At 34.3% G+C, this 27,857-nt stretch overlaps 1 protein-coding gene across 4 annotated transcripts in view; it reads left to right on the top strand.

Annotated features, from left to right (window-relative positions):
- PTBP2 (polypyrimidine tract binding protein 2) overlaps nt 1–23,563 on the top strand; it is a 92,739-nt gene extending 69,176 nt beyond the window's left edge. The window contains exons 9-14 of one of the 4 annotated variants that reach the window (XM_007977870.3): nt 12,409–12,563; nt 14,054–14,087; nt 14,505–14,597; nt 21,481–21,697; nt 21,801–21,878; nt 22,049–23,563. In XM_007977870.3, coding sequence (XP_007976061.1) covers nt 12,409–12,563; nt 14,054–14,087; nt 14,505–14,597; nt 21,481–21,697; nt 21,801–21,878; nt 22,049–22,181 — 710 coding nt within the window. In that variant the 3' untranslated portion in view covers nt 22,182–23,563. The remainder of the gene's footprint in view (nt 1–12,408; nt 12,564–14,053; nt 14,088–14,504; nt 14,598–21,480; nt 21,698–21,800; nt 21,879–22,048) is intronic. The other 3 variants (XM_007977873.3, XM_007977872.3, XM_007977871.3) reach the window with 3 other exon arrangements.
- Nucleotides 23,564–27,857: the final 4,294 nt, after the last annotated feature.

Below are 27,857 nucleotides of genomic sequence, written 5' to 3'. Positions count from 1 at the left end.
AAAGATGAATGCTGCTTCTAAGGTTTTGGGTTTCTTGAACCAGAGCTTAGAAAGAACAAGAATATGGCATGGTATTTTCGTGGTTTAGTAAGGCTACTTTTAGTTAATTATTGTGATGTAGGCCGTTAAGTAGACTTCTAAAACGAAACCCCAGTGAAAAGGGGTTTTGAAGATGCATATATACTGGTTTCTAAGAACTAGGCTTTTTGGATCATTGGTATTGGTAGAAGGGATTTGCTGTGTTTTCTGCCACCATTGAATCTCTGTAAAAAGTTTGGCTCCACTATCAAAATGCTTAGATAGATCCCTTTGCAATAGTTGCCACCCTAGGAATAGCTCGAAAATTATTAAGTTAATACTAGTTCCTTAGATTCCACCTCTATTCCTTGGAGTTTGTTTTTTGTTTTTTGTTTTTTGTGTTTTTTTGAGACGGAGTCGTCTCGCTCTGTCGGCCAGGCTGGAGTGCAGTGGCGCGATCTCAGCTCACTGCAACCTCCGTCTCCTGAGTTCATGCCATTCTCCTGCCTCAGCCTCCCGAGTAGCTGGGACTGCAGGTGCCTGCCACCATGCCCGGCTAATTTCTTTGTATTTTTTTAGTAGAGACGGGGTTTCACCGTGTTAGCCAGGATGGTCTTGATCCCTGACCTCGTGATCCTCCCACCTTGGCCTCCCAAAGTACTGGGATTACAGGCGTGAGCAACCGCGCCTGGCCTGCTTAGAGTTTTTTATGTCATCATTTTGTGACACAAACATTTAAAATACTGTAGCTTAGAATGAATTGTCTCAATCCTAGGAGCCAAAAGTTTGCTGAATATGAATACTAATATTAGCTAACCATTTTTGTGTCCTGTTTCAGGCACTCAACTGTTCTCAGCCCTTCACAAGTAATACATCATCTCTAAATGTAGTTACCATTATGGATCCCATTTTACAGATTTGGAAAGTAGGGCAGAAAGAACAGTTTGCTCAGATTCCCTTAACTTTTGAGTGACCAAGCCCTGGCACTCAATGCCAGGAAATCTACTTCCAAGGTCCGTACTCCTAACTAATAAATAGTGGAATAAAATTAGATTAGCTTGACATTTTAGCCTGTCATCTTCTCCCCTGTAGAATAGTTATCAAGAATAATAATATACATGTAGTAAAAATGTAAGTCCCATCATTTTAGCTTTCTTTTTTTTTTCTTTTTTACATAGTAAGATATTTTTTGTTACCAAGTCCATTCAGTATTTAGCCTGATTATCTTATTGATTAAAAAATGAAAAGTGAGTATTGTTCATACATTCATTCAAAATTGGGTACAAAACAAGGGTAGATATGTAACATGCAAATAATAAACTGAACTTATATTTTTATCTTTTTGGCAACATTAAAATTTATGTCAATCTAATTTTTTCAAAATCTTTTTCTATAATATTTTATTAAGACTAATTATAGCAAATAGTAGCTGTAAAATTAAACCAAAAAACTTATCTACTGCAGGACATATTTGAAAGCTATCCCCCAAGAAAGACCAAAGTAATCACATGTACATAAACATGCTAGTCTTTCTCAGAAATGTTAAAAATACATAGATTTTAAAGCACATTGCTGAATGCCATAACACCAAAATAAAAAATATGTATTAATTAAAAATATTTTATTTTCAACATAAATCAGAAATACTTGATCAGAGGTCACTACCTGTCCTAACTGTCCCATAACTTTGACTTTCTGATTTCATGTGTTTTAATATCTAAGAAGTAAAAAATCGTTGGAGTGTGCTTCTTTGTATGTACAATTTTAAATGATGTTGACTTCTTTGGATTATCGAACTGTCCTCTACTTTGCTGTAGCTGAATTTTTAAAATGTTAATTTTTAAGTCTTAAACTGTCCTTTGGAGGAAACATTGGAAGAGCCAAAGTAGATAGAGTTTATTTAAAATTTTTTAACACTGGATAAAATTTTTACTTTTGAGTCACAAATTAATTTGAAGCTGTGTCTTTTAGAGAGCTTATTCAGCTCTTAATTCCATTATAAGTAATATTTGAATGAATGTGTTTTATATCTGGAATGATTTTTATCATCTGAGTAAAGGAAATATGTTTGATGATAGTTGGGTACTTGGAAGGTATTACGGGTTACAGATGAGAAAAAAATGTTACTACATCATTTCATGTTTACATACTGACCAGCATTTTCAGTGAAATACGCTTATTACAATAGGACTATAAAATGTTTTTCAAAGGTTTAATTATCCAGGGCAGATAGTTAAGACTATGTGATCATCCATTAAAAACTTTTCACATAGTCTTGCTTAAATGGATCCATTATGTTTACTCTTTATATTGTCCTCATCTGTAGTTTTAAGAAATTTACTTCATTTGTTAATACTTACTTTCCATTACCTTCCCCTTTTCTATGACAATCTGTTGATACTTGAAGACCTCTCTTGTATTCATCTTAGAGTTAATATTTTTAAGGCCAAACAGCCTAAGTTCTATGGTAATCAACTCCAGCCTTGCATAATTAAAATTTTCTGCATAAAGATAAGTTTAAATCAAATCAGATTGCAGATTTTATTAAAGAAAATGTGTTTTTAAGAGTTGACAAATATATATCGTATGGCTAAAACAAAGAAAATACTTCTTTTGCTTCTGCATTTTAGTAGAAGAAAAACTATATATGTTTTTGACCAAAGTATAAAAGATGATTCTTTCCAGGGAGGTAAATTATGCAGAAGATTTTCACTAGCAGCTCTAAACGGCTATCCTCAATTAATTGCCATGAACATTTCATAGCCCTAGAAGGATGTTGGCTCACTTCAGTGTCATCCTGGTTTATTCGTTCATTGTATTATTCAGCAGTCATTTTAACACTGTGCTACACACTTCAGGGACTCAGAAGAATAACAGAGTTTCTGTTTTCATGAAGCTTCTCATCAGAGACAGTAAACATATGAGTTAGATCTAATTGGAGGCAAACTGAAATATATAGTGGAGTTAGTGTGGTTATCAGCACATAAATGAGTGATCCATCAACAAAAGGAGAAATTGGGAGGGTTTTATGGGCCAAAAAGATAGCATGATTAAATGTGATAGAGTATATGTCATGTTTTAGGAGTGATAAACATTCAGTTATGTGTGACGAATAGGATAATTGTAAAAATATGAAAGGTAATGATGCCAGAAAGTATTATGGGACAAGATCTTAAAACTGATGTTATCCAGGGAGTATGAATTTTATATGGGAATTCTTAAACTCCTTTTTGACTGGAAGATGAGCGTCTGAGTATCTGCGACTATTTGATGATATTATGTACCAAGTTTTAGATGTTTGGCTTTTTTCAGGTTATCAAAGTGGGGGATGAGTTAAGAACCATTGTTGTGAAGGATTCATCAACTATTTTTAGGCAGTTGGGTAAAAATGAGCAATTTAGTTTTAAGAAACCAACTGCGGCTCCAGAGTATGTTGGAAAAGTGAAAATAGAGATTAGGAAAAACAGGTAGGAGACTCTTAGTTTAATTAAGATGTGATTATACATCTAAGCTAGGAACGTAAAATGAGAATGCAAAGTAAGAAATCTGGGGAAAATTATATGTAAAAGTAATAGGACTTGGCTCTTATTGATATGATAGCTTATGAGAAAAATGTGGAGGAGTCCACCGGACAGTAGGAAATTCAGCCTAAGACTTGGGCAAGAGTTCTGTGGAATTGTGTATTCAGAGGCCAGAGATGTGATGTTTAAAATTTTGATTTAAGATTTCCCAGGTATAAGAAAGCAAGAGGATTAAAGCATTGTAATTAAACTTTAAGCAGTGCATATTTATGTTATAGATAAGATAAACAAGAAATCTAGCAATCAAATACATAGGATTAAAATTAGTAGTGATTGTTCAGTACAGTGTAGTTACATAAGATTATTCACAAGAGTGTATAAATCAAATTACAATGGATTAAGGATATAAATGTGATGAGAAAGTAACTGTACTCTTTGAAGAAGTGTGCCATAGAAAAGAAGAAGAAATGGGATGGTAGTTCAGGAGTAAAGCAGGAACCAATGGAGGGAATGTTTGCAGTGAGGCAGTATGTATAATCATTTAAAACATGGGCTTGGAGTCCTCTCATTTCCACGTTTGGACATAATGATAATAATACCTTCCATTTAAGGCTGTTGTGAGGATTAAATGTGTTAATGTGCAAAGAACTTTGTACAGTGCCTGTCATATAATAAATGCTCGCTACCTATTAACTAGTATTTGTTTCTAAGGCTAGTTTAAGTCCTAGAATTGATTGTAAGGATTAGATCAGGAGTATAGTGTACATGTTGGGATTTAAATATAGAGATATATTTTTAAAGACCATTGTTAGAACCAGAAGAGATTTTTTATCAAGTTCACACAGAAATGTAGGTGCATTGGCTGGGCGTAGTAACTCACACCTGCAATCCCAGCACTTTGGAAGGCTGAGGCAGGAGAATTGCTTGAGGCCAAGATTTTGAGACCATTCTGGGCAACCTCGCAAGACCCTATCTCCACCAAAAAAAAAAAAAGTAGATGCAGAGCTGGAAGCAGAACCGAAATCATCAGTGTTACAGTCATTATTCTTTCCTGTCACCATTATATGTCTTTATGAAGCAAGGGAGAAAGAAGAACAGATGAAAGAAGTGAGGATTTTGAAGTTGGTTGAAAAATTTGATTGAATTCTGATCTGAATATTATAAGACACTTGCTTAACAAGTTGAAAGTAGGAAAGTAGACTTAAGACTCTATTGGATTTGGGGAAACTCTCAAGAATGGACTGGAAATTCAGCTAAAAGTGGATTACAAAATATTTCTAGAATTAGCATTTGTGGGGTTTGTGTGTTTTCACTCTAATATTTGTCAAGCCGAGATGAAAGCGTAGACAGAATATAAGACTGGATTTATCTAAGTCTGGAATTGTGTAACATTAAAGAAACAGTAGCAGATGAGCAGAGTGTTGGTCCAAGCTTAGGCTCTATGGTAAAGTCAAGTCAAGGGAGAATAGAAAGGGGGTCACCATAAAGGTCAAAAGTGGGTTTAGTGGTTGTATGGGAATAGGAGGATGAAGAAAAGAAAGAAGTTAGGAAAGGAGATATAAGTGTTGAATGACCATTACAAAAAGAGACAGAGGAAAGAAAAATCAAGATGTAGCAAAAGAAGTTGCTAATACGGATGGATGTAGTAAAAACCATCAAAGTAGATGTTTTTAAGAAATCATGAGACGAGAGTCTTGGAAAAGTCATAGGTTGATGCAGGGAATGGAGAAGAAGGAAATAAAGCCAGATGCTGAAGTCTTTATGTAATGGGAGGAGATGTTCCAGTAATCCAGTGGCTATTTTGATGGGAAAGAGTGTGGTATGATTAGGTGGCATTGGCATTGGAAACCAAACTTATTGATGGTGGTAGAACAGCAGTTTGAAAGTAACATTGGGCGGTGAGGTGGAGTGATGCATGATGCATCCTTACTCTTTCCTTTGGAGAAAAGTTGAGGGAGACCAAAAATGACTTTTTGAGGGGATTGTGGAAGTTTCATTAGAAGAAAAGTAAGTTTTTAATTAAAAAGTTAATCTGAGGAACAGGTAGAATAAAAGTGTAGCTGTTAATGGTAGAAGAGAATGGATTCCATAAGGCAAAATAAGAACGAAAGGAAGGTTGGTGGAAGAGAAAGAGGATTGAATTGTTTCAAGAAAGAATAGCAGGTGTCATGCTTATGAAAAGTAAAATTTTTATTTTCAAATCAGGAAATAAAATGTAAAATGTGCCTTCCAGACCCCTTGGTATACATGGAAGATTGGTTCTAGGACACACACAGTCCCACTCCCCACCGCCTACCCCCGCCCCCACACACCCCCTGGATACTAAAATCCACTGGTGCTCAAGTTCCTTGTATAAAACGGTATAGTGTTTGCATATGACCTATACACAACCTCTTATATGTACTTTAAATCATCTTTAGATTACTTGTATTACCCAGTACAATATAAATGCTATGTAAATGGTTGTTATACTATATTGTTTAGGGAATAAGGACAAGAACAACTTTCTATACATGTGCAGTACACCATCGTTTTCCCCCCAAATATTTTTATCCAAGGTTGGTTGAATCGGAACCCAGAGATACAGAGGGCTGACTATACTTTAAGAATTAGAATTAGCCAGTCATGGTTGCAGGTGCCTGTAGTCCCAGCTACTTGGGAGGCTGAGTCAGGAGAATGGCATGAACCTGGGAGGTGGGGCTTATAGTGAGCCGAGATCGTGCCACAGCGCTCCAGCCTGGGCGACAGAGCGAGACTCTGTCTCAAAAAAAAAAAAAAAAAAAAGGTGCTGCCAGGCGCGATGGTTCTTGCCTGTAATGCCAGCACTTTGGGAGGCTGAGGCGGGCATGTCACTTGAGGTGAGGAGTTTAAAACCAGCCTGGCCAACATGGTGAAACAACCATCTCTACTAAAAATACAAAAATTAGCCAGGTGTGTTAGTGGGCGCCTGTAATCTTAGCTCCTCAGGAAGCTGAGTCAGGAGAATCGCTCGAACCCAGGAGGTGGAGGTTGCAGTGAGCTGAGATCATGCCATTGCACTCCAGCCTGGGCGACAGAGTGAAACTCCATCTCAAAAAAAAAAAAAAAGAAGAAGGGGCTTTAGAGTCCTACCACGAATGCTCTTCTGTTCAGTAGTACACAAGACTAATTACTACCAGATGTTGTGAACAGGGAAAAGAAGTAAGACCAAAAAAAATCATAAATTACTTTGGATGGAACTTTTAGAATGGAAGATGGAGGGATAAATTTGACATTTTTCAGAATCATAAACTCTCACAAGTAAGGGGAACCTAAGGAAACAAGATGATTAGATGTAATAGGAGATACTGGAACAAAAATAAGGGTACATTAGATGCAAATTGAAGAAATCTGACAAAGAATGGACTTTTGTTAATTTAGCAATATTGGTTGATTAATTGCAACAACTAATAAATTGCAATACCATACTAATGTATGGTGCTAATAATGGGGGATCTGGGGTTTCCAGGTTATATAAGAATGTTGTAATGTCTTAAATTTGTTTGTAAATCTAAACCTTTTAAAATAGCTAAAAATTACAGATACAATTTCTAAATGATTTAATTAACAAAACCAGTTTAATTCTTCAGTTGAAATGAGCAAGGTTAGGGATACCTGTGTGTTTCAGTGTAATATCTGAAAGGAAGAGAACAGATACATAATTTGTATCACTTCTGTCTGGACTTAGGGTCTCTTGTCATATACATGGCTGGGCATCCATCAGCTTCTGTGGAGGAAAGGTTAGTAGTAATAGTGTCAGAACTAACATGAGAATTTTAGGAGATTGCTGAGTCAGTCACAGTGTCTGGGTGACCCATCTGATGAGGGCCATTTCACATGAAGAAGATTCCTGCAGCACCTTCTTTTCTTCAGCACATGATCGTTTAGGAAGCTCTTTTACATTATTTTATCTTTATAACAATCCTCAGAGTAGATCGAGTATTTTTATCCCTCCTTATCAGTATGTGAAAACAGTTTTTTCCTGCATATCTGCTGCCTTAGCTAAAGATGCAAATTATTAAAGTTAAAATTTTAATTTCTGTAGCTAAAAGTAATCTGTTAGAGCTGGTGTATACAATATGTTTAATATGCTTTCTATAACTTTCTCAAAGGGCCCACGGTGAGTTTATTGTCCTCTCATTTAGCTGGGAGTTCAGAACAGAATTATTTTCTAGAATGTATTAAGATATAAATATTGCATCATGAAATATTTTGTAGGTTTTTATATTTTTATTGCAGCAGACAGCATTGAGATTAAACCTAAAAATACCTGATTGACAAAGTAATTTTTCAGACAAAAGTATATTGAGGGAAATTGGAGAATCTTCAGAGGCTTTAAAAGTCCAGGAAAATCTTAGACTACTCCAGTGATTTAGAACTGTGTAAAGGTAGCCTAAGTCGTAAGTTATCAGCCTAGGGGAGGAAATAATGAAAGAGAAATACATACTAGTGGGATTAAGGACAGGTGGTGGCTCCTCTTACCTATTAAAGCATTCCTATACCATACTATGAACTGTGTAAAAGGAAGGATCATTGGACATAATAGATCACCTGACAAGGTGGCCCAGAATGGTGGAAGTAAATCGACAAGTGAGGAGACTGAATTAGCATTCAGACAGTAGGGACCTCACACCTTGCATTCCCCTTTTTGGTAAGATTTTTATTACCTCCTTAGTTGGAAAGAGGTAAATTCATCTATTTTGAGCCCAAATTTTTCTGACTAGAAGATTGGTAGTCTTATTTTTACTAAAGTGCAAGATTATTTAGTAAAATATAGCATTCTCAGCCCTTTTTTTTTTTTTTTTTTTAAATGTTTCAGATCTGTCACACTAAAAAGGGCTTTAGGCCGGGTGTTGTGGCTCACACCTGTAATCCCAGCACTTTGAGAGATCAAGGTGGGAGGATTGCTTGAGGCCAGCAGTTTGAGACCAGCCTGAGCAACATAGTGAGATCTCAGTCTCTACTAAAAACAAAAAAAATTAGCCAGGCCTGGTGGCATGTGCCTGTAGTCCCAGCTACTTAGGAGGCTGAGGTGGGAGGATTGCCTGAGCCCAGAAGATAGAGACTACAGTGAGCCATGATCATGCCACTGTACTCTAGCTTGGGTGACAGAGTGAACCTTATCTCAAAAAATAAAGGGTGGGGAAGCTTTAGCCTAGACTTTTAATTCTCAATTACCATTATAAATTTATTTTAATTATTAACTAATTATTTTAATTCTCAATTAGTGTTTTTCCATGATAAGGCTTGATGTTCTAAACAATATCATACCACCAAGTTATCTCTACTGGAAAACCCAGATTTCAAGAAAAAAAATGTATTTTGGAAACAATTATGTCTTAAATATTTAAAATTCTTTTTGACTGGTTTTCACCATCTTTAAATGTTTTTGGTAAGTAATTTTCATTAGATTATTTAAATGTATAGTGGCACGGTAGGGTTGTATCTCAGATATGAAGTGATTTTTCATGAAAATAAAGTGTTAACCTTAGGCCAGTATGTTTAGATCAATACTGAATTTAAATAGATTGATAATTTTTTAAATATACTTTATGAATTTGTAATTTTTCCTGAGATTTCAAGAGGGAAAAATGAGTAGGAGATGACTGAGAGCTATAAAGTTTGGGAGTGTCAATTAACTCAGCATTCTTTTAAAAAATATATGTCATATATTACAGCATTTTCTTTTATTTGAAGTGAGTAAATGTTATCTTTTAAGTTCCTTAGTAATTTTTGAGCACTCCATATATACAAAGCATGTGAATATTTGGTAACGTTTTACAAATGTCCAGAGATTTGTGAGAGTTCCTGAGATCCTTATAGGGGGCCTACAAAGTTTAGTATTACTTTTCATGGTAATACTAAAATATAGTTTGCCTTTTTTTACTTTTTCTCTTAATAGCGTACAGTGGCATCTCTCTGAAGGCTAATAGTATGTGTGTTTGTGTGCTTTAAAAAGTTAGTGGTTTTGTCCGGGCACATTGGCTCAGTCCTGTAATCCCAGTACTTTGGGAGGCTGAGGCGGGCAGATCACCTGAGGTCAGGAGTTCGAGACCAGCCTGGCCAACATGGTGAAACCCCATCTCTTCTAAAAATACAAAAATTAGCCGGACATGGTGGCGGGTGCCTGTAATCTCAGCTACTCGAGAGGCTGAGGCAGGAGAATCGCTTGAAGCCAGAAGGTGGAGATTGCAGTAAGCCAAAATCTTGCCATTACACTCCAGCCTGGGGGACAAGAGCGAGACTCCGTCTCAAAAAAAAAAAAAAAAAAAAAAAAAGTTCTTGGTTTTAATTTCTGAAATGATAACCATTAATAGAACCCAAATTAACAAAAACTCCTTGTGATCCTCTATAATTTTTAGGACTATAAAGGGAGCCTGAGACCAAAAATTTGAGAACGTTTTCACTTTGGGATACAAAGTTTAAGACAATTGTAGTTAAATAAGTAGGAGATAGAGTATTCTAATAAACAGTAGATGGTTATAAGAGTCAAGAGATGTACAGAGAAAATGCTAGTGATGAGCAGATTTTTTTGGTAACTAATTTTAATTCCACAGTGAAGATTTTTTGGCTTAGTGGGCCCTTAGAATTGCTTCTTCCTGTTAGGATTAAAAGGGAAACCAGAAATTAAAATGATTTAATTTTTTTATTGTGGTAAAGATCTAGTCCAAATATCCTTGATGGACTTTAAAAAAAAAAACAGGCTTTGTATTGTTAAAAAGGGAATTTGAGGCTTGGTACTGAACAACTTCTGCATGCCATATTGAAGTTGGTGGTTTTGTGTTTGTTTGCCATCAGTTGGATCTCATAAAGACTATGGAATTTAATAGAATTTTTAAGTTACCATTTTTTCCTAAAAGGTAGCTAACTAAAGGCAGGAAAATAGGAGAATGATGCAACAATATAATGACTACATCTGGAGTTTCTGCTACTAATAAATAATTGTATTGTCAACTTTAGTCTAATATTCTGTACATTCAGTCAGAGCTATCTGAAAATACTGATGATTAGTATTACAGTGTGGGGAGGTCACTTCTCAAGACTGCAAGAAAAAAAAATTGTTGTGTGTAGGAATGCATGCCTGGGAATTAGGAATGTATGCTTGACAACAAATGAACATATCTATTGAATGTTAAATGAGAACAACTTACGGGGTGGATAGTGAGAGGTATAGTATTTAATATGGAGAAGTTAGTAATATAGTAGAATATTTGATTGAAAAGATCCACATTGGTGTATTCAAAGACACACTGAAGACTATTATGCATTAGTAAGTATTAAACATGAGAATTTTTTATTTTAAAGTTAGATTCTAATTTCTGAGATTTACTTTAAGAATAAAAGGGGATGAAACAAGATTGGCCATGAGTTGATCATTGTTAAAGCTGGGTGATGGCTAGCATTATTATAGTCTCTTTACTTTTGTATATGTTGGAAATTCTTCCAAAACAAAATGTAAAGCCATAAAAAAGGTAGCAAAGTAAGAAAAAAGGAGAGCCAAAAAAAAGGGTATAGACAAAAAGCTGTGAAAAGAAACTCATCAAGAGCAAGAGTATTAAATGAGAAACATATGCCACTGACAGAGTTCTCAGAAGAGATAAAGGCTGAATTAAAAAGAGATGGAGGGGAAAGTTTCGTAAATCAAAAATTTAGGTTAAGGATTGTGAATATTAAAGAGCACTTCAGACTGCCAATGAAAGGTCACAGTAGTGTCTATAAAGTAAAAAGATCAAAAACTTGACTTTTAAAAGAGTAAGATCTCTAAAACCAAAGGTAACAGCAGATTCTTATGAAATGCACCAGAAAGCTGGAAAGAAAGAAGAAATAAAATGTGAACTTATGGAACAAGAGTGGTAAAGGCCCGTTCTACCCAGGTATGTTATGAAATCAAATTCATTTAGTTTGGGTGTTTGTTCCTCTATGTTGGGAAGGTAAAAAAGAACAAACAATTCGTTTGTTTAGTGAACCAATATTTATGAGAAATAAGCTAGTGTGTAAGAATTTAAGGGATGAACGTATTCCAAGCTGATTGGTAATTGAAAAGTAGATGAAGGGTGCTAACACAAAAGGGAATTCTGTCTAGAATAGATGACTGAAGAGATGGTGACTTAAAGGTAGTAGGACAGCAATAAGACTGGAAACTAGAACAATAAAATAAGGAAATGATAACATAGATTGGGAAAGGATAGGAAAATACTGAAACAAAATCTGTGTTATAGTGATGGTTTCTTGTTCTTTGAACTGGGAGAGTGTTGTTTTGAAGAAACCTGTATTATAATTACTTGAGTGTATAATTAAGAAGGCAAGCACATTTTGCTAAGATTTTCTTTATTTGCATGAATTAAATAATGATGTTCAGAGTGATTTGTCTCTAGGAGCTGAAACACTACTATCTTTGTTTCTTAAGCTGTAATTATTTGTCTGATTTCAAGTGTGAGTTTATGAAGAAGATAGCACTTGCAGAAAATAGTGAATTACCATTATGTATGTCGAAAGTGATACTTTTTTACATTTGGCTTATTACTGTAAATCATGGAAGTGAATTTTCCAAGCCTGTGACTTGGAATTATATTCTTCATGCTTTGTTTGCTTTTCCAGAGGAAATAGAGTATTATATATTTGATATTTTAACATAATACAGGTATGTACTTTAGTTCAATTAATGGTTTTGTTGAAATCGATTATTTTTCTCTACTACACATCAGCAAACAATTTTTCTAAACACTATAAAAATTAACTTTCAGGAACCATTTGGAATGGTCAGCCGTAAGCCATGCAGCCATCGTGCTTAAATTGGTTTTTGTAAACGACTTGTGTGTGTTTCGTAAAATATGCTTTATTTTAAAATTAGGGCTTCCTGTTGCAGCTGTTCCAGGAGCTCTGAGTCCTTTGGCTATTCCAAATGCTGCTGCAGCAGCTGCTGCAGCTGCTGCTGGCCGAGTGGGTATGCCTGGAGTCTCAGCTGGTGGCAATACAGTCCTGTTGGTTAGCAATTTAAATGAAGAGGTTAGTAAAATAATCTCTAATGTTTATTCTTTAACTCCATTTCATTCGTGAAAGTTTTTCATGTTTATTTCATTTTGCACTTGCCTTTCTTTTTATGTACATTCATTAGTCAAAGTATTTTCTGTATGTTTCTACTTCTGAATAAAATCTATGTATTGTTTAGGTAATACTTTATTTCCTTAAACAGTCATGTCTCTTTATATCTATATCTATATTTGTATATTTTTTAACCTAACCTATTTTTCCTAAGAAAAATATGGTGAAGTACTGTAGTTTGGCTTATCATTTTGTTGTTCTCAAAGGCAAATGTGATCTAATTTGCAAATTTAACTGTAAAACAATTTTGCTCTTTGCCTTTTCTAATTATTTGCTTGTTCATTTCATGCTTATATGTCATTGCATTTTTTTTAAATCTTATTTTATGTGAACTACTCTAATACATTTTTCTTTAAAGGTTCTTCCAAAGATCTTGACGAGGCACTCTTCCAGTCTTTCTTAGTAATTTTTTCTTTGCAGTTATTAGTCATTGTCTTCTAAAAATATTTTTTAACTTTATTCCCCCACCCCTTCCTTCCTGACCCCCGACCCACCCCACCCACCTCACCCAGTTAAATAAAATTTATTGCTAAGTTATTTTCTTTAGTTGTACATTTTATGTCTGGTATATTTTATTTTGAATGCTATGAAAGCTGGTATGAAATGTGGGAAGCTCAGTGTATCAGTTTATGATGTCTAATTTGAATTTGTTTCATTTTTAATTGGCCTCTGTTAATATGAACATTAGCTTATTTTATCCATTTAATACTATTATCATTCACAGTTCTGCATGCTAAAATGTTTGAATCAGAGTGCCTTTGTTTTTGTTTTAAGACTTTTGCCTGCATTTCATAACCAGCCATGCTTATGCAGTTAAAGTTCAAAGTTAAAAATTCCTATGCATGCTTTCCTTCCCTATGTTGAGATGAAATGCTGTAATTTACTCTTTGATATAGATGTACTTTACCCATATTTGTCTTGGATGACTACATTTTACTCAGTTTTTCTTGTACAGTACATAAACCAACCATTTTCTGACCAAATTCCTGCATTTCCTATGTACTGACCTATATTTTATTTTGTTTTTGTTCCCCAATTCCTTATTTTTTTCTTCTGCATTGCTGTTTCCCTTCCCCATTTCATCCTTTTCCCTGTGTGTTCACCTTCCCTTTCCTTGTCTTTTCCCAAATGCCCATTCCCTTCCCTGTCTTATCCTTTATTTTCCTTGTCCTTGTCTTCATTCCCTGTCTCCATTCCCTATGTTCATGCTTCTGTGCTTGAACAAATGTTCCTCGGACCAACTTGCCCCAATTAACCGCCTTGAACCATGATCCATGACCACCTCACCATTCTGCGGGAACCACCCTTCGTTATGGATGATCTGTTCATCTCCGCTCTTCCTCGACTCTTCTCTCTTCTTGTCTTACGCTGCTTGCTCTTCTCTCCTTCTAAAGATGGTTACGCCCCAAAGTCTGTTTACCCTCTTCGGTATGTTATTGTTAGCACTATACTTTTATTATTGATTTGATTTTTGTTTCACCTTAATTCTTATTTGTAGCTAGCACTTTGGCTTAAAGTTGAATAGTAAATCTTTTGCTATTTTTCTTTGCTATTTAAAACTCTCCATAGACACAAAATTTGTTTTAATGCATGCTAATTTATTTTGCATGGTCTTTAATTTAATATCATTCACATAGCTTTGAGGGTTTATCAAAAATTATTCTTTTCAAAATTCACTGTTCAAAATCTTGATCTTCTTTATTCATTTGTGAGAATGATGAGATTGAATGAGTGATCATGTTGATGTCTGAATGTTTCATTGATATGTCAGAAAGATAATCTTTAGGTGACTTTCACATAAAATTAATTCCATTTTTGGATTACCTCTCTGTGGCTCCAAAAAAGGTGTTTATGGAGATGTGCAGCGTGTGAAGATTTTGTACAATAAGAAAGACAGCGCTCTAATACAGATGGCTGATGGAAACCAGTCACAACTTGGTAAGATTAAACTATGTTTCATCTGTACATCTTCACTTCTGCTTTCAAATGCATAATGTGAATCTGTGAATAAAAATAAACTCCTTTACATCAGTAAGAAATTATTTATTTTAATGGCCAGGGCTCAAAATGTCATTTTAATGTGAATAGTTGTATGTGGTGAACATATTTGTATTTTTCTGCTTTCCTCCTCCTGTTTTTCAAATGCACTCATAATAGGAAAAGATTTTAGCTTCAAAATTGTAATAATAGTTTCACATGAGAATTATTTATTTTGAAGATTCATAGTGATTTTTATTCTAGCTACTCCTTGTTAATAGAAGCTAACTGTTCATATAGCCCATAGAATCCTCCTTAATGCCGTGTTATTTTAATTCTTGTAAAGTCTTGCGATACCAGGTTTACAAAATGAAAAGCTGTGCTAAAAACACTGTTGTTCATCACTTTGGGAATCTAAAAAGGTAGTTTAGTCAAGTTACGCTTTATATCATTACTTAAATAAGTAATTGATTATTTTAATTAAACTTATGTCATTTGACTTCATACATAGTCGAATACATAAATCTAGAACACACCTGCACATTCACACCAGTGATTGACTGTAAATGCCAGGATGTTCTTACAGCTCTGTTCATTGAGATTCAGGGATAATGGTGCCTCAGACTAATTGTATTCACATTGTTAATTTGTAAATTTGCCATTTTTGATGTTAGGACGAGTGTATTTTTGCTTTTATATCCCTCTGAGACTCAGATGAACAACTTGTTACGCTAGACCAATTTTGGCCTTTGGCATCACATAGAAAATTTTGAATTTCAAACACATAATAGGTTTGAATTTTAGTGTTTCTTGGCAATACTCTTAGCAACTCAGATGAGGTATAAAACTATCCATCTGGCTCTCCTTTTTTTTTTTTTTTGAGACGGAGTCTCGCTCTGTCGCCCGGGCTGGAGTGCAGTGGCCGGATCTCAGCTCACTGCAAGCTCCGCCTCCCGGGTTTACGCCATTCTCCTGCCTCAGCCTCCCGTGTAGCTGGGACTACAGGCGCCCGCCACCTCGCCCGGCTAGTTTTTTGTAATTTTTTTTTTTAGTAGAGATGGGGTTTCACCGTGTTAGCCAGGATGGTCTCGATCTCCTGACCTCGTGATCCGCCTGTCTCGGCCTCCCAAAGTGCTGGGATTATAGGCTTGAGCCACCGCGCCCGGCCCTGGCTCTCCATTTTTAAAATGGTGGTATGTGTCTTACAGAGGTATGAAAGTGCTGATTATGTCATGATCCTTAGTATATATTTTCCTCTGTGTGCACTTCTGTACTCTGGTTGGAATAGTAATTGCTGTTGCTTTCATACATGTTGTAAGTAGCACTTGGCAGTACTTCATAATCAGAGTGTTCTCAAATATGTCATTTTTTCCCCTAATTGTTTGAGGTATGGGTGGCATTGTGTGTCATTTAAATAAAGGATGCAGAGTCTTTATGGTTGATAATTACCTGTGGTAGAGTTACCTCAGATCTTCTAGATAGTTTTTGTTTTATGTAAAGAGTGTTTTAAGTAATACTTTAATTTTTTGCCATACTTGTAGTCTACTTGGGCTGCCATGACCAAAATACCATGGACTGAGTAGATGAAACAACGAAAATTTATTTCCTCAAAGTTTTCAGAAATAAAACTTTGGGGTCTAGAAGTCCCAGATGAAACTGCTAGCAGATTGTTTCTGGTGAGGTGTCTCTTGACTTGCAGCCAACCATCTTCCCCATGTGTCCTCATGTGGCCTTTCCACTGTGCAGGCGTGTTAAGAGTCTCTTCCCCTTATAAGGATACTAGTCCTGTTGAATCAGGGCTCTACTCTTAATGACCACATTTACCTGAATTACCTCCTTAAAGGCCCTGTTTTTAAGTACCATTACATTGGGGGTTAGGACTTCAACATACAAATTTTGGGAGGACACAATTGAGTTAATAGAACTTAAATTTGTAAATCATTTATTGTCATTAAAGTTTTGACTTGCTAGGAAGGCTTATAATTTTTGGACTATATATAGTGGTAAATAATTCATTTCTCATTGCTGCTAGGTAGATTTTTGCTTTCGTGAACTATGTGACCATAAAAATATGTACTGACACCATCACTTCCTTTAAAACACACCCACAAACACACACCCCCACACCCACACAAAACTCTGTGGTGTACTATTGAGAACAAATAAATGAGGCCAAAACATTTTTTTGTTTCTGAACTCTATTCTTATTCTTTTTGGTTTTCAAGGGGACTCTATTTGTGAGTATTCATTGCTTTGTATTATAGGCAGATGTCTTTATGCTTAAGAGGTAACATGGGAAAAATAAGTGGCAAGGAAAATTGAGAGAGATACTCAGAAATGTTTAAATGTGAATGGAACTGTAAATCTTACAGGCCATGTTAAATTGTTTCAGACCAGAGTTTTAAAATTTGTAAACATTAAGGTGTTTTCAAATATTAATACTCTTAGAATTTTTCTTAGAGTATTATTGGGTAATATTTCTTAGAGTATTACTGAATAATTTGTAAATTCTCATCTTTAAAAGTAGTATATTGATCTCCAAGATTAAAATAAATTCTAACAAAATGCCAACTAGTAGTTTATTCATAGTAAAATAATTTAGTTTCTCTAGTTCATGTTTTCAAGAACTATTGAACTATAAATGCCTGCTTTTAATATATAGCTACCATCTCAGAAGTAAACTTAGTTCTTATTTATAATAAGCCTTTACTTTACAAAATTATATCAGAATGTTCTGTAAAGTGAGTGGAAATCATTCTGCTGTTACGATATTTGAACAATTTTTGTGTATATTGGTTTTCACTTCCACTGTTATGAGTAATGAGTAATTGCCACACTTTGGGGGCATTGCTGTTTTCATAAAAGAGAGATCTTACCCTCCAAAACAAAACAAGGGAAGGAGAGGGAGACAGCAAATTTATATGGGGAAAAATTAAAAATTATGGTAGAATCAAATTCTGATGCATCAGTAATAGTGAAAAATGTAAAGGAATAAATTTGTCAACTAAAAAGATTGTCAAACTTAGTATTTAAAAAGCTACCTGTTACAAGAGACATGTAAAGCAGAAGGATGGAAAGATTGAAAAGAAAAGGATGTGAAGAGATACTAATATACTGGGCAGATAGTAAGCAAAACAAAACTTAAATACCTTTATTAACTTAAGACCGAGAATTGATAAAGGATTTAGTTCACTGGGAAGATATAACAGTTTGTGTATATGTGTGCCTAGTGAAATAGCTTCAAAATACATAGTAAGTGGATAGAACTACAGGTCGACTTGAGCAAATCTATTATAGTGGTAGATTTCAGTTCACCTTTCTGAATTACATGTCAGACTGACCCAAAAAAGACAAAATCAACAAAGATACAAATGATACAATTACCTTAACAGAATTATGTGTCTAACAGTTACACATCCAATACAGTTTTTAAACACATATGGAACATTTTTGAAAAATCAGCCACATACTAAACCATAAAGCAAGCTTCATCTAATTTCAAAGAGTATCATACAGACCTCATTCTCTGACTATTGCACAATTAAGTTAGAATTAATAACAAAAAGATGCATTTAAAATCTGTGTCCAGAGATGTAAAAATAAGTCTCAGTATTGCATGAGTCAAAAGTTTGTTTTTTTGTTTTGTATTGTTTTGTTTTTTGAGACAGGTCTTGCTCTGTCCCCCAGGCTGGAGTGCAGTGGTATTGTGGCTCACTGCAGCCTCGACCTCCCAGGCTCAAGCAATCCTTGTACTTAAGCCTCCCAAGTAGCTAGGACTACAAGCATGCATCACTTGCCCGGCTAATTTTTTTTTATTATTATTTTTTGTAGAGATGAATTCTCACTATGTTGCCCAGACGGAAGTTATTTTAATGGGAATATAAAAATACTTAAAATTAAGCGATAAAGTACTATATACATATAAATTAGATATATGTGGTACAGTGAAAGAGATGTCTTGACGGGAAGTTTTAACTTTAAGAATAACAGTGTTACCCCCAGGAAAGGAGATATTAAAGATAAGACTAGAAATCAGTGGTATAAAAGACAGTTGAGAGAAAAAAACATGCCACAAGTTGGGTTCTTTGAAAAGACTAAAGAAATGGACAAACATCTAAAGATTGATTAAAACATGAGAGTGGTAACACAAATTTTTTTAATTATAAAGGGGAGAACCATTGCAAAAGCTCCAGTTTCCACATCATATAAATGCCACCTATATCTGTAAATTTCTTGAGGTCTTTTAAATTTTTAATTATTCGTTAATATCTTCTTCATAGATCGATTAAGGGAAAGGTAAAAAAATTACATTCAACCAAAAATGCCATTTCAATTGTGAAACACTGACTCTTTCCTTCTTTATTATTGCCTTTTCCATTTATGTCATATTTCTTGGAATAGGAGACTTCAAAGTGTAAGATTTACATTGTTTAAAATTTTATTTATTTAAAATTAGTAATTCAGATAGTTTCCTTCTGCTCTGTTTACTCATTGTGTACTTTCAGTTTTTGACAAAGCTTTTGTTTTCTTTTTTACTTAAAAACTTTGGTACTCTAATTATCCTCCCCCTTCCCCTTTAGATCACTTCAGATCCTATTGTCAGCAATCAGCTGGCTAGAACTCTCATTACCTGGCTACCTTCTGAGGTAGCTGTTTGGTTATTTTGCTTTATTCTAATCTCATTCCTCTATCACTCATCTGTTCTGTATACAGTTACTATGCCTGGGACTTTTTATTTTCTTATTCCTTCCCTCCATTATCTCAAAGCTCAGCTGTTTGTGCTGTCTTTTTATTTAGACAGCTTTTTTTCTGACAACCTTAAGTCTACTTATTTATATCACTTTATTTCTCAAACCCATACTTAATAACACATTTTGTCTGAGGTAGTAGCACTTTATCTAAACAAAAGTTTATTCACTTAAAACAGTTACAGAACTTTAAAATTTTATAATTCAGTGGGTTTTATTGTAAAAGGATTTTATGTACTGTCACTGTAGATAATTGGTTTTACAGGTATAAGTGTAAATTTGTAAGTATATGAAATTAAGTATGTGAAATGCAGTGCGAGAAACAAATGAGAACATTCAGGCTTGTGAGAAGATTGTTTTGTTTTTTTTTTTTTCTGTTAGCCTTGGCGGAAAATCTGAGAAAACTTAAAATATATAACACTGGAGTGACAATCAGGAATAGTGCCCCCCCCCTTTTTTTAAACAAATTAGAGAAGTAAGTTCAGTGGCTGGTGGTTATCACAATAAGAAAAATTTAAGCAAGTTATAGGTAAAATAATTTACTTTTCTGAATGGTACCTCATTTTTTGACAGCATTATCCTTTTCAGGTCTGTTTTATGTTTAATTGGTTTATTTATACATGTGAGTATGATGATATTCGTGGATTTAACCAGTTCTTTGTGTCTTCTGTGTCAAAATGTATACTGTAGCATACTGTTTATATTAGAAACTCTTTGAAAGTGGATGTTCTCTTCTCAGTTTCCTGATCTTCCACATTGTCTTTATCTCTCTGCTGTTTTTTATTTGTTTTTTGTTTTTGTTTTTGTTTTGAGACGGAGTCTTGCTCTGTCACCCAGGCTGGAGTGCAGTGGCACCATCTCAGCTCACTGTAACCTCCACCTCCTGAATTCAAGTGATTCTTCTGCCTCAGCCTCCTGAGTAGCTGGGACTACAGGCACGAGCCACCACGCCTGGCTAATTTTTGTATTTTTAGTAGAGACGGGGTGTCACCATATTGGCCAGGCTGGTCTTGAGCTCCTAGACCTCGTGATCCGCCCACCTGGGCCTCCCAAAGTGCTGGGATTACAGGCGTGAGTCAACACGCCTGGCATCTACTGTTATACTTTAATGTTTTTTTCTAGTTGATTATAGTCATTTAGACCTTCAGTTTAACCAAAGGGCATGACATACTAGAAATGGTCTTTTTTAGTTATTTTGACTGGTGAATAAAACATGTAACTGTTTCTAGCATCAGACCAGTTCATTTAGTTTAAAAATGATCCAGCAGCTATGTCAAGAAATAGTTATGTAATGTTCTTTGTTCACACACTGCACTATGTTCTGGGGTAGAGGCAAAGGTTTGAATTTTGGAATATTTGCATTATACCAATTGAACTTCCCAAATCTGAAATGCTGCAGTGATCATTTCCCCTTGAGCAACTTGTTGGCATTCAGTTTTGGATTTTGGAACATTTCAGATTTCAGATTTCTGCATTAAGGATACTCAACCTGTACAGACTGGGAAAGGTATAAGCCATATTAAAGAATGAGTTTCAACTTTGTCCTGAAGAGTTTTAAGCATGTGTTGACATGATCAGATTTGTAATTTACGAAGGTCATCAAGCTGCTATATAGAAAATGGATTGGAAAAAAAAAAAATCCAACAGGAAGACAAACGATGAGACTGAGGTATCCAGATAAAAAATAATGGCAGTGAAAAGTAGAGAAATAGAACATGAATTTGAGAGATAATTAGCAGGAAGGCTATCACAGTATTTAGCAATTAGGATATGTAACAGAAGGGAGAAAAAGAGCTAGGGATGATTATTAAGTTTCTTGTGTAGCTCACTATATGATTTGTCAGCAGGATTGTTGAGGAAGATAGATATTCATAATCCGGATTTTCATTCTATGAAAGTAGCTGGCTTTTTTGCCAGAATGCCATGTCTAGTACAAATGAAAATGTACTTAAGTCTTGTCACCAATGGCTATGGTAAATTGGTGATTTATTTTAAAATCATAAGAAAATTCAAATTTTTAAGCTGTTACTTTAAAAGAATTATTTTTGTTTTGAGCTTTGATATTGTTTGTTAATAGACATACTTTCTTTTTATAGCCATGAATCATCTTAATGGACAGAAAATGTATGGAAAAATTATTCGTGTTACTCTGTCGAAACATCAGACTGTACAACTACCTCGAGAGGGACTTGATGATCAAGGGCTAACAAAAGATTTTGGAAATTCCCCATTGCATCGTTTTAAGAAACCTGGATCCAAAAATTTTCAAAACATTTTTCCTCCTTCTGCCACTCTTCACCTATCTAATATCCCGTAAGTATATAAGCTAGAGTGTATTAAGGAGATACATTCTATTTTGATAAAATGTGAAATTTATTATTAATCTTCACTTTTTCTTCCCATTCAATTTTCCTAGTCCATCAGTAGCAGAAGAGGATCTACGAACACTGTTCGCTAACACTGGGGGCACTGTGAAAGCATTTAAGTTTTTTCAGTAAGCAAGCTTCCTTATCTTTAAATTAGTGACCTGATAAAAGTTTTCTTTAAGTAGTTTTTATTCTTGTTGTTTGTAGAAATTTTTGATTCTGAAATGGCCAAAATTCAAGTATTTAATAAGCCATTTCTTATTTGTATGAAGTATCTGATTTTATAATTTTGTTTCAGAAGAGATCACAAAATGGCTCTTCTTCAGATGGCAACAGTGGAAGAAGCTATTCAGGCCTTGATTGATCTTCATAATTATAACCTTGGAGAAAATCATCATCTGAGAGTGTCTTTTTCCAAGTCAACAATTTAAAAAGGGGAAGATGAAGATTGGGGGTGAATCACATTGTTCAGTGTCATCACCTATTGACTGTTCAGAAAAGTGGGGACCAGAGTTTGATTTTTTTTGCTTTTGTTTTTTTGGGTTTTTTTTTTTTTTTTCCATGCTGTTATCATTCCTTGGTTATAAAATGAAATGGCATATGTAAAGGCAGAGTTGTTAACTGCTATATTTCATCTGTTCTATAGGGAAGCCATTTTTGTCTGTTTAAAATTTCAGTTTAATTTTGCTTTTTTTTTTTTCTTCCTTTCAACTTAGTTGACATACGTGCCTTAAAAAGGAAAACTAGTGTTGCTATTGTGCATTTACTAGAAAAAAGGAATTGGTTGTTTAGGGCACACTGTTATATGGGAATTAAAATATGTTTAGGCAGGGGTGTGTAAAAAGGTTAAGTTTTTGTTTCTCCTGCTTGGAACTTATTTTGAATTACTGGCTTTCACCTTTTTTTGTATTTAATCAAATAAGATACATGATATTGAAAGAATAAAGCAGCATTTTTAGTTTTTACTACCTTAGGCTTTATTGCTTTAAAAACAACATTGGCCTTTTGTATCTCACAATTCTGGTCTAGATTCAGTTATGAATGTAGGCATTAGTTAAAATTAACAAGATGCAGAGTATTAATTTCTTAAGACAACAAAGTGATTTCTGTAAGTTTGAGCCCTATGTGGAAAGCATTGTGGAATCTTAACCTTTTTGTACACACTCTTGTGGGACGTATCATATAAATGTCAGCACTAAGTAATGTCTTGTTTGTGGCTGAATATTTTTCGTAGATGTTTTTGAAGTTGACATGACTTACGTGCATTTAAATATATATTGCCATCCTTAGTTTGTAATTAAGATTTGGAATATGGTTGTGGATTTCTGAGCATGTGCAGACTGGTCTAGCTAGTTCAGGAACTGGTGCATGTATTTTTCAAAGATAAAGAAAGTGTACTGCGAAAATATGCAGGAAGATTAATTTTGTGGCAGTTTTCTAAAACTGACAACCAGGTGGGACCAAAGTTTATGTGCCTTTAGTCTTAATTTACCTTGCATTGTAATATTCAGTTTTAATAAATCTTCAAAATATTTTGTATTTAGGAATAGATCTGACTTTAATAAAAACATGGCTCAGAATCTACAGGTCAAATTAATTTGAACAGTTCTTGTCAATCTGAATTGTTGATTCTGTTTAAATGACCAATACTTTTTGAAATTGATGTACTTAGTTTCAAGATTCATAGATTCTGTTATCTATGTAGACAGAATGGTCATGTATATTTTCTATTAGTTGAGTTTTTACATCTTTAGAAATGTAAAATTCAGTATAGTTTGAAAGCGGCACAATTAAAAATTAATTTTCTAACAAAGTTGGGAGGTTTGATGGTTGTTTAATTTCATTTTGTGTGTACTCTGCTTACCTCTGTAGCATGCTCAATAAACACTTCTGTAGCTCTATATTCACCTTTTCTGTCTTTCTCTGCTGCCTTTTCTCTCTCCTCTTCTTTGTTTTCACTCCACTGTGCTTCTGAATTCATGTTTATTCTCTGCCAGGGTGGGAAAGGAGTAATAATATTACAATTCTATGGCTTTATACCATAAATAAATCTAGATGCTGTGAAAATATACCAGCTGTTTTTTTTTTAACTTAAAAGATGGTAACTGCTTTTCAGGAGGACACATATTAAACATTTCCCACCCTGTTATAATCTACTGCTTTAAAGACATAACTTTTACTGTAGCTTGTTAATTCTATCTCTTTTGTTGTTGTTGTTGTTTTTTTTCCAGTAGATTTATGCACTAATAGATCTTTTGGATTTGCCATGCTCTCTTGCTGCAGTTTCATCTTTCATCTTTTGTGTCTGCTAAAGATTTCTTACTAATAATCTTAGACTATCTTGTGAGTTAACTAAAAGAACTTGATGTTACTGGGAAGAAAGAGCAGCATATCGCCTGCTTTTGCTGTGGGTGGGAAGGATGATATACATTCAAGTATTTAAAAACTTAGAGTAATTTGCATTTAACAACTAAATATGTTACTACTTTAACTTTTTAAACAGTTACAATTAGGGTGCTATTTATATTCAAAATATTTTGGTCAGTTTTTCTAAACAGGTATGTTGGTGTCAGATAACTTTGGAGTTATGCATGATGTTTCTTAGGTTTGCTCTGTTACAAAATATCCCACACTTATACAAAACTTATACGTAGGATAATAAAAAGTAAATGAAGGAACATAAAATACGTTTTACTATACCTAATATAGTAATTCAGTTACCTCCAAGAAAGAAGAACATAGTAAGTAAAATAATTCTGTTTACACTAGTGTCACTGTTGTCATCTGAAGAAGAACCATTAGAGTCAACAGTTTGGGATGATTTGGAAGCTAGGTGATCTGTGTTTTTTTCTTAAAATAACATTGTAGCACAGAGGAACTCTAGCAACATCAGATATGTCTAAAGTCTAAGAAACCAGTCCCAGGGTTAGTGAACAGTAATTGAACAAAGCTGCTCAAGGTGGCATTTTTCTCAGTAATGAGTGGTGGTGATAATATTTGAAAGTAGCTTCTTCACCTTTTCAGGTGCTCATTGTGGGTGGCATTGCCTTGGGAAGGAGAAACTTAAGTCCCGAGCTGTGTGTGGGAACTTAGTTTGCGCCATTTGCTAAGCTGGTGAGAGTTCCCAATCTCCCTAGTGGGAGGTAACCAGAAACCAGCTCTTCTTGCCTAAGGACTTACAGCAGATTCTATACTCTCTTACACTATACCCCAATACAGCCTTCCTTCCAAAGCACCAAGTCAGTAAAGGGGGATTTTGACATTCTGGAATATTTTTAATTCAGTACATGAAATTAACCCAGACCTTGGCATATAGCGAATTACTTATTAAAAGTTAGGTAAAAATAATAACAGCTTTGTTGTATATTAGTACTCTATGCCTCTTAGAGTGAACTAGCTAACAATGAAGTATTCTTAGGACTCAGCTGCTTTGTTAATAGAGGTATTAACTTGAATATTTAAAAATAACTTTAATCAGAAAAATTATTTTTGACATTTAATAAGATGTATTTTGGAAATGGGTTTTAAAGCACCTACTTAAGGAAGAGATATCTACAGTTTAATGTTAGCATTTGAAAGCAACGAAGAAAATTTTTGCTTAACTAGGAAGTGTAATGAATCATTATATTAGAGATTAAATTAACACTTTGGAAGCATTTTAGCCCCTAGAGTTAAGGTTAGTATAGTGAAATTATGGTCATTAGCTTAATTCATTCATGTACATCTATTTGTATCACCAGATAATTACTAGGTAAAGGACAAATCACTTCAAAGCCTCAGTATTATTTGTAAAATGGAGGCAATAAGTTCTGCTCTGCTCACCTCACAGGATTATTATAGAGGCTCAAATAGGATAAGTGAAGAAATGCTATGCAATTAGTAAACTGTTAGGCCAGAGAGTTCCCAGACTGCCAGATTTGCCCACAGTAAACTTCATTATCCGCAATACATGTTATCCTAATATGTCTTTTTGCTACGAAGAAATACTAATGTTTTAAAATTATTTACTAGTTTCATAAAGCAGAAAGATGTAAAATGCAGTTATAGAGAGCATCCCAAGCCAAATGAAACCATGGATTTAGTTTTGTATTTTGTTTGAACTTGATAGCCCAGTCATAAAATGCACATATTTAATTATATTTAATTATAGACTGCACTTAAGATTACATATGTATAAAAAAATTGCTGTAAAACTTAGAGGTAATTCTAACACTCAGGAATTTCAAGGCTAAGGAAGAAAGACGTATTCTCACGAGCAGCTCTGAACTTCAAACAGGATTTTCTGGCTGCCTTAATATATTAAAATGGAGCCTAAATCCAAAAACGTTTTTTTCATCCAGAAGAAAGTACAGAATGCAGTGAAATTGAGTATACTAGAAATTCTGATGGCAAGAATTGAGCAGAAAGTCTTAATTTTAAACCATAATATTCATTGGCTATCTAAAACCTTCGTTTTATTCTTTGTTATTTTGAATAGTTTCCCTTTAAATTTTTTAGTTTCGAATTTTGCAAATAAAAGTGTACATGTTAAAGTTACAGAGTATTAGATTATTCACATTAAGAACTGTTCAGATACATGGAAAAATAAAACCATAATGAACACCTGTGCACTTCACTCAACTATATCACTACCTTTTTCCATATTTTAAATGTAATTATGTATTAGTTGAAAGGAAATGTTACAGAATGAACTGAAATCCCCTATGAACCTCTTTCTGATCTTAGTTCAAACCTTGTTCTTTCCCAAGAGGTAATTGTTCCCTTCAATTTAGTATTTTATTATTCAGTGGTTGCTTTTCAAGAGGAATTTGTCCTGTATTCTGTAGGCTAAATTTCTTGTTCTGCCTAGTTATAAAAATGGCAAATAATATAATACTGGGTGTTTAAATAGTATAATATTTTATTGTTCAAAACACATTTTATAATTTTTAACAGATTGGATATTGATAATCCCCTTATCAAATCTCATGACATGTAACCAATTTTTAATAAGGATTTTAAATCGTGTTTAAGAAATAAGTCATTTGGGCCCCAGGTTTCTCTTAAATATATAAACAAGGAGCTATATCATTGGTATTTTAGAAGCTGAATTATGTGTAAGATCCTTAAATACAAACATACTCTTTGTAGCTTCACAGAGCCACCCTTTTTGCACTTCTCCCCCTTTTCTTCCTCCCTCCTTTGCTCCCATTTCAATGGACAGAAAGACTGTGCGGCATCTCTATTTTCATTCACTTGGTTTATTGTGTTGGTATGTTGTATAGGTTTTTGAATCAAAGGAATTTTTAACATTTTAGATATTTCAAACATAGAAAAACTAGAAGAATGTAACAAACCCTTGTCAGCTTCAGTTAGCAACTTACATCTTCGTTTCCGCCACCCAGTTCTCCTTTATTAATGTAAATCTTAGACATATTTTATCATGAAATTTTGTGGCATATATTTGTGGTGGTTTATTCCTGGTCATAGTTGCTTTCTCTAATACCTGGATTAGCCTAGCTTGTCAATACTACTTCAAATCCTAGAACCTCGCTATTTAAAATGCAGTCACCAAACCAGTGGCAAATTAATATCACCTAGGAGTTTATTAGAAACTCAATCTATGATCCTACTGAATCTACACTTTGGCAAGATTTGGCAGGTGATGGATTTGGACATAAGTTGAAGAAGCACTCTTAATAGAATGCGTTTTTTTCAGTTCTGTAAAAATCAGCTTCCAAGTTTTTTCCTGAGTGTGGAAATTATTTCTTAGTAATTTTAAGTTTTGCAGATATGTAGTTAATAATACCAAGAACTAATAATTGAAAAGGAACCCGGATATCCAGTTTTAACCTCCTGTTTTAAAGATAAACAGTTCTAGAGCTCAAATAAATAGTTTAGCAACATTTATTGTAACATACCTGTAGTTAGAATCCAAGTCCCTGGCTTTCCAATCCAGTCTTCAGTGTATTACACTGATCAAAAGAAATACAGGCCTGCTATTATTCATAAATTTATTACGTACAAGTTGATAGCTTATAATAGAAATCAGTATGATCAGTATTAAAAGTCAAATTTAACAGGGAAGGAATGTCCATGTGAATTGATTTTTTTAATAGACTGCAAAT

Source organism: Chlorocebus sabaeus, chromosome 20, assembly GCF_047675955.1.
Source record: "Chlorocebus sabaeus isolate Y175 chromosome 20, mChlSab1.0.hap1, whole genome shotgun sequence".
Classification (NCBI taxonomy): domain Eukaryota; kingdom Metazoa; phylum Chordata; class Mammalia; order Primates; family Cercopithecidae; genus Chlorocebus; species Chlorocebus sabaeus.
This window is presented reverse-complemented; position numbering and strand designations above follow the sequence as displayed.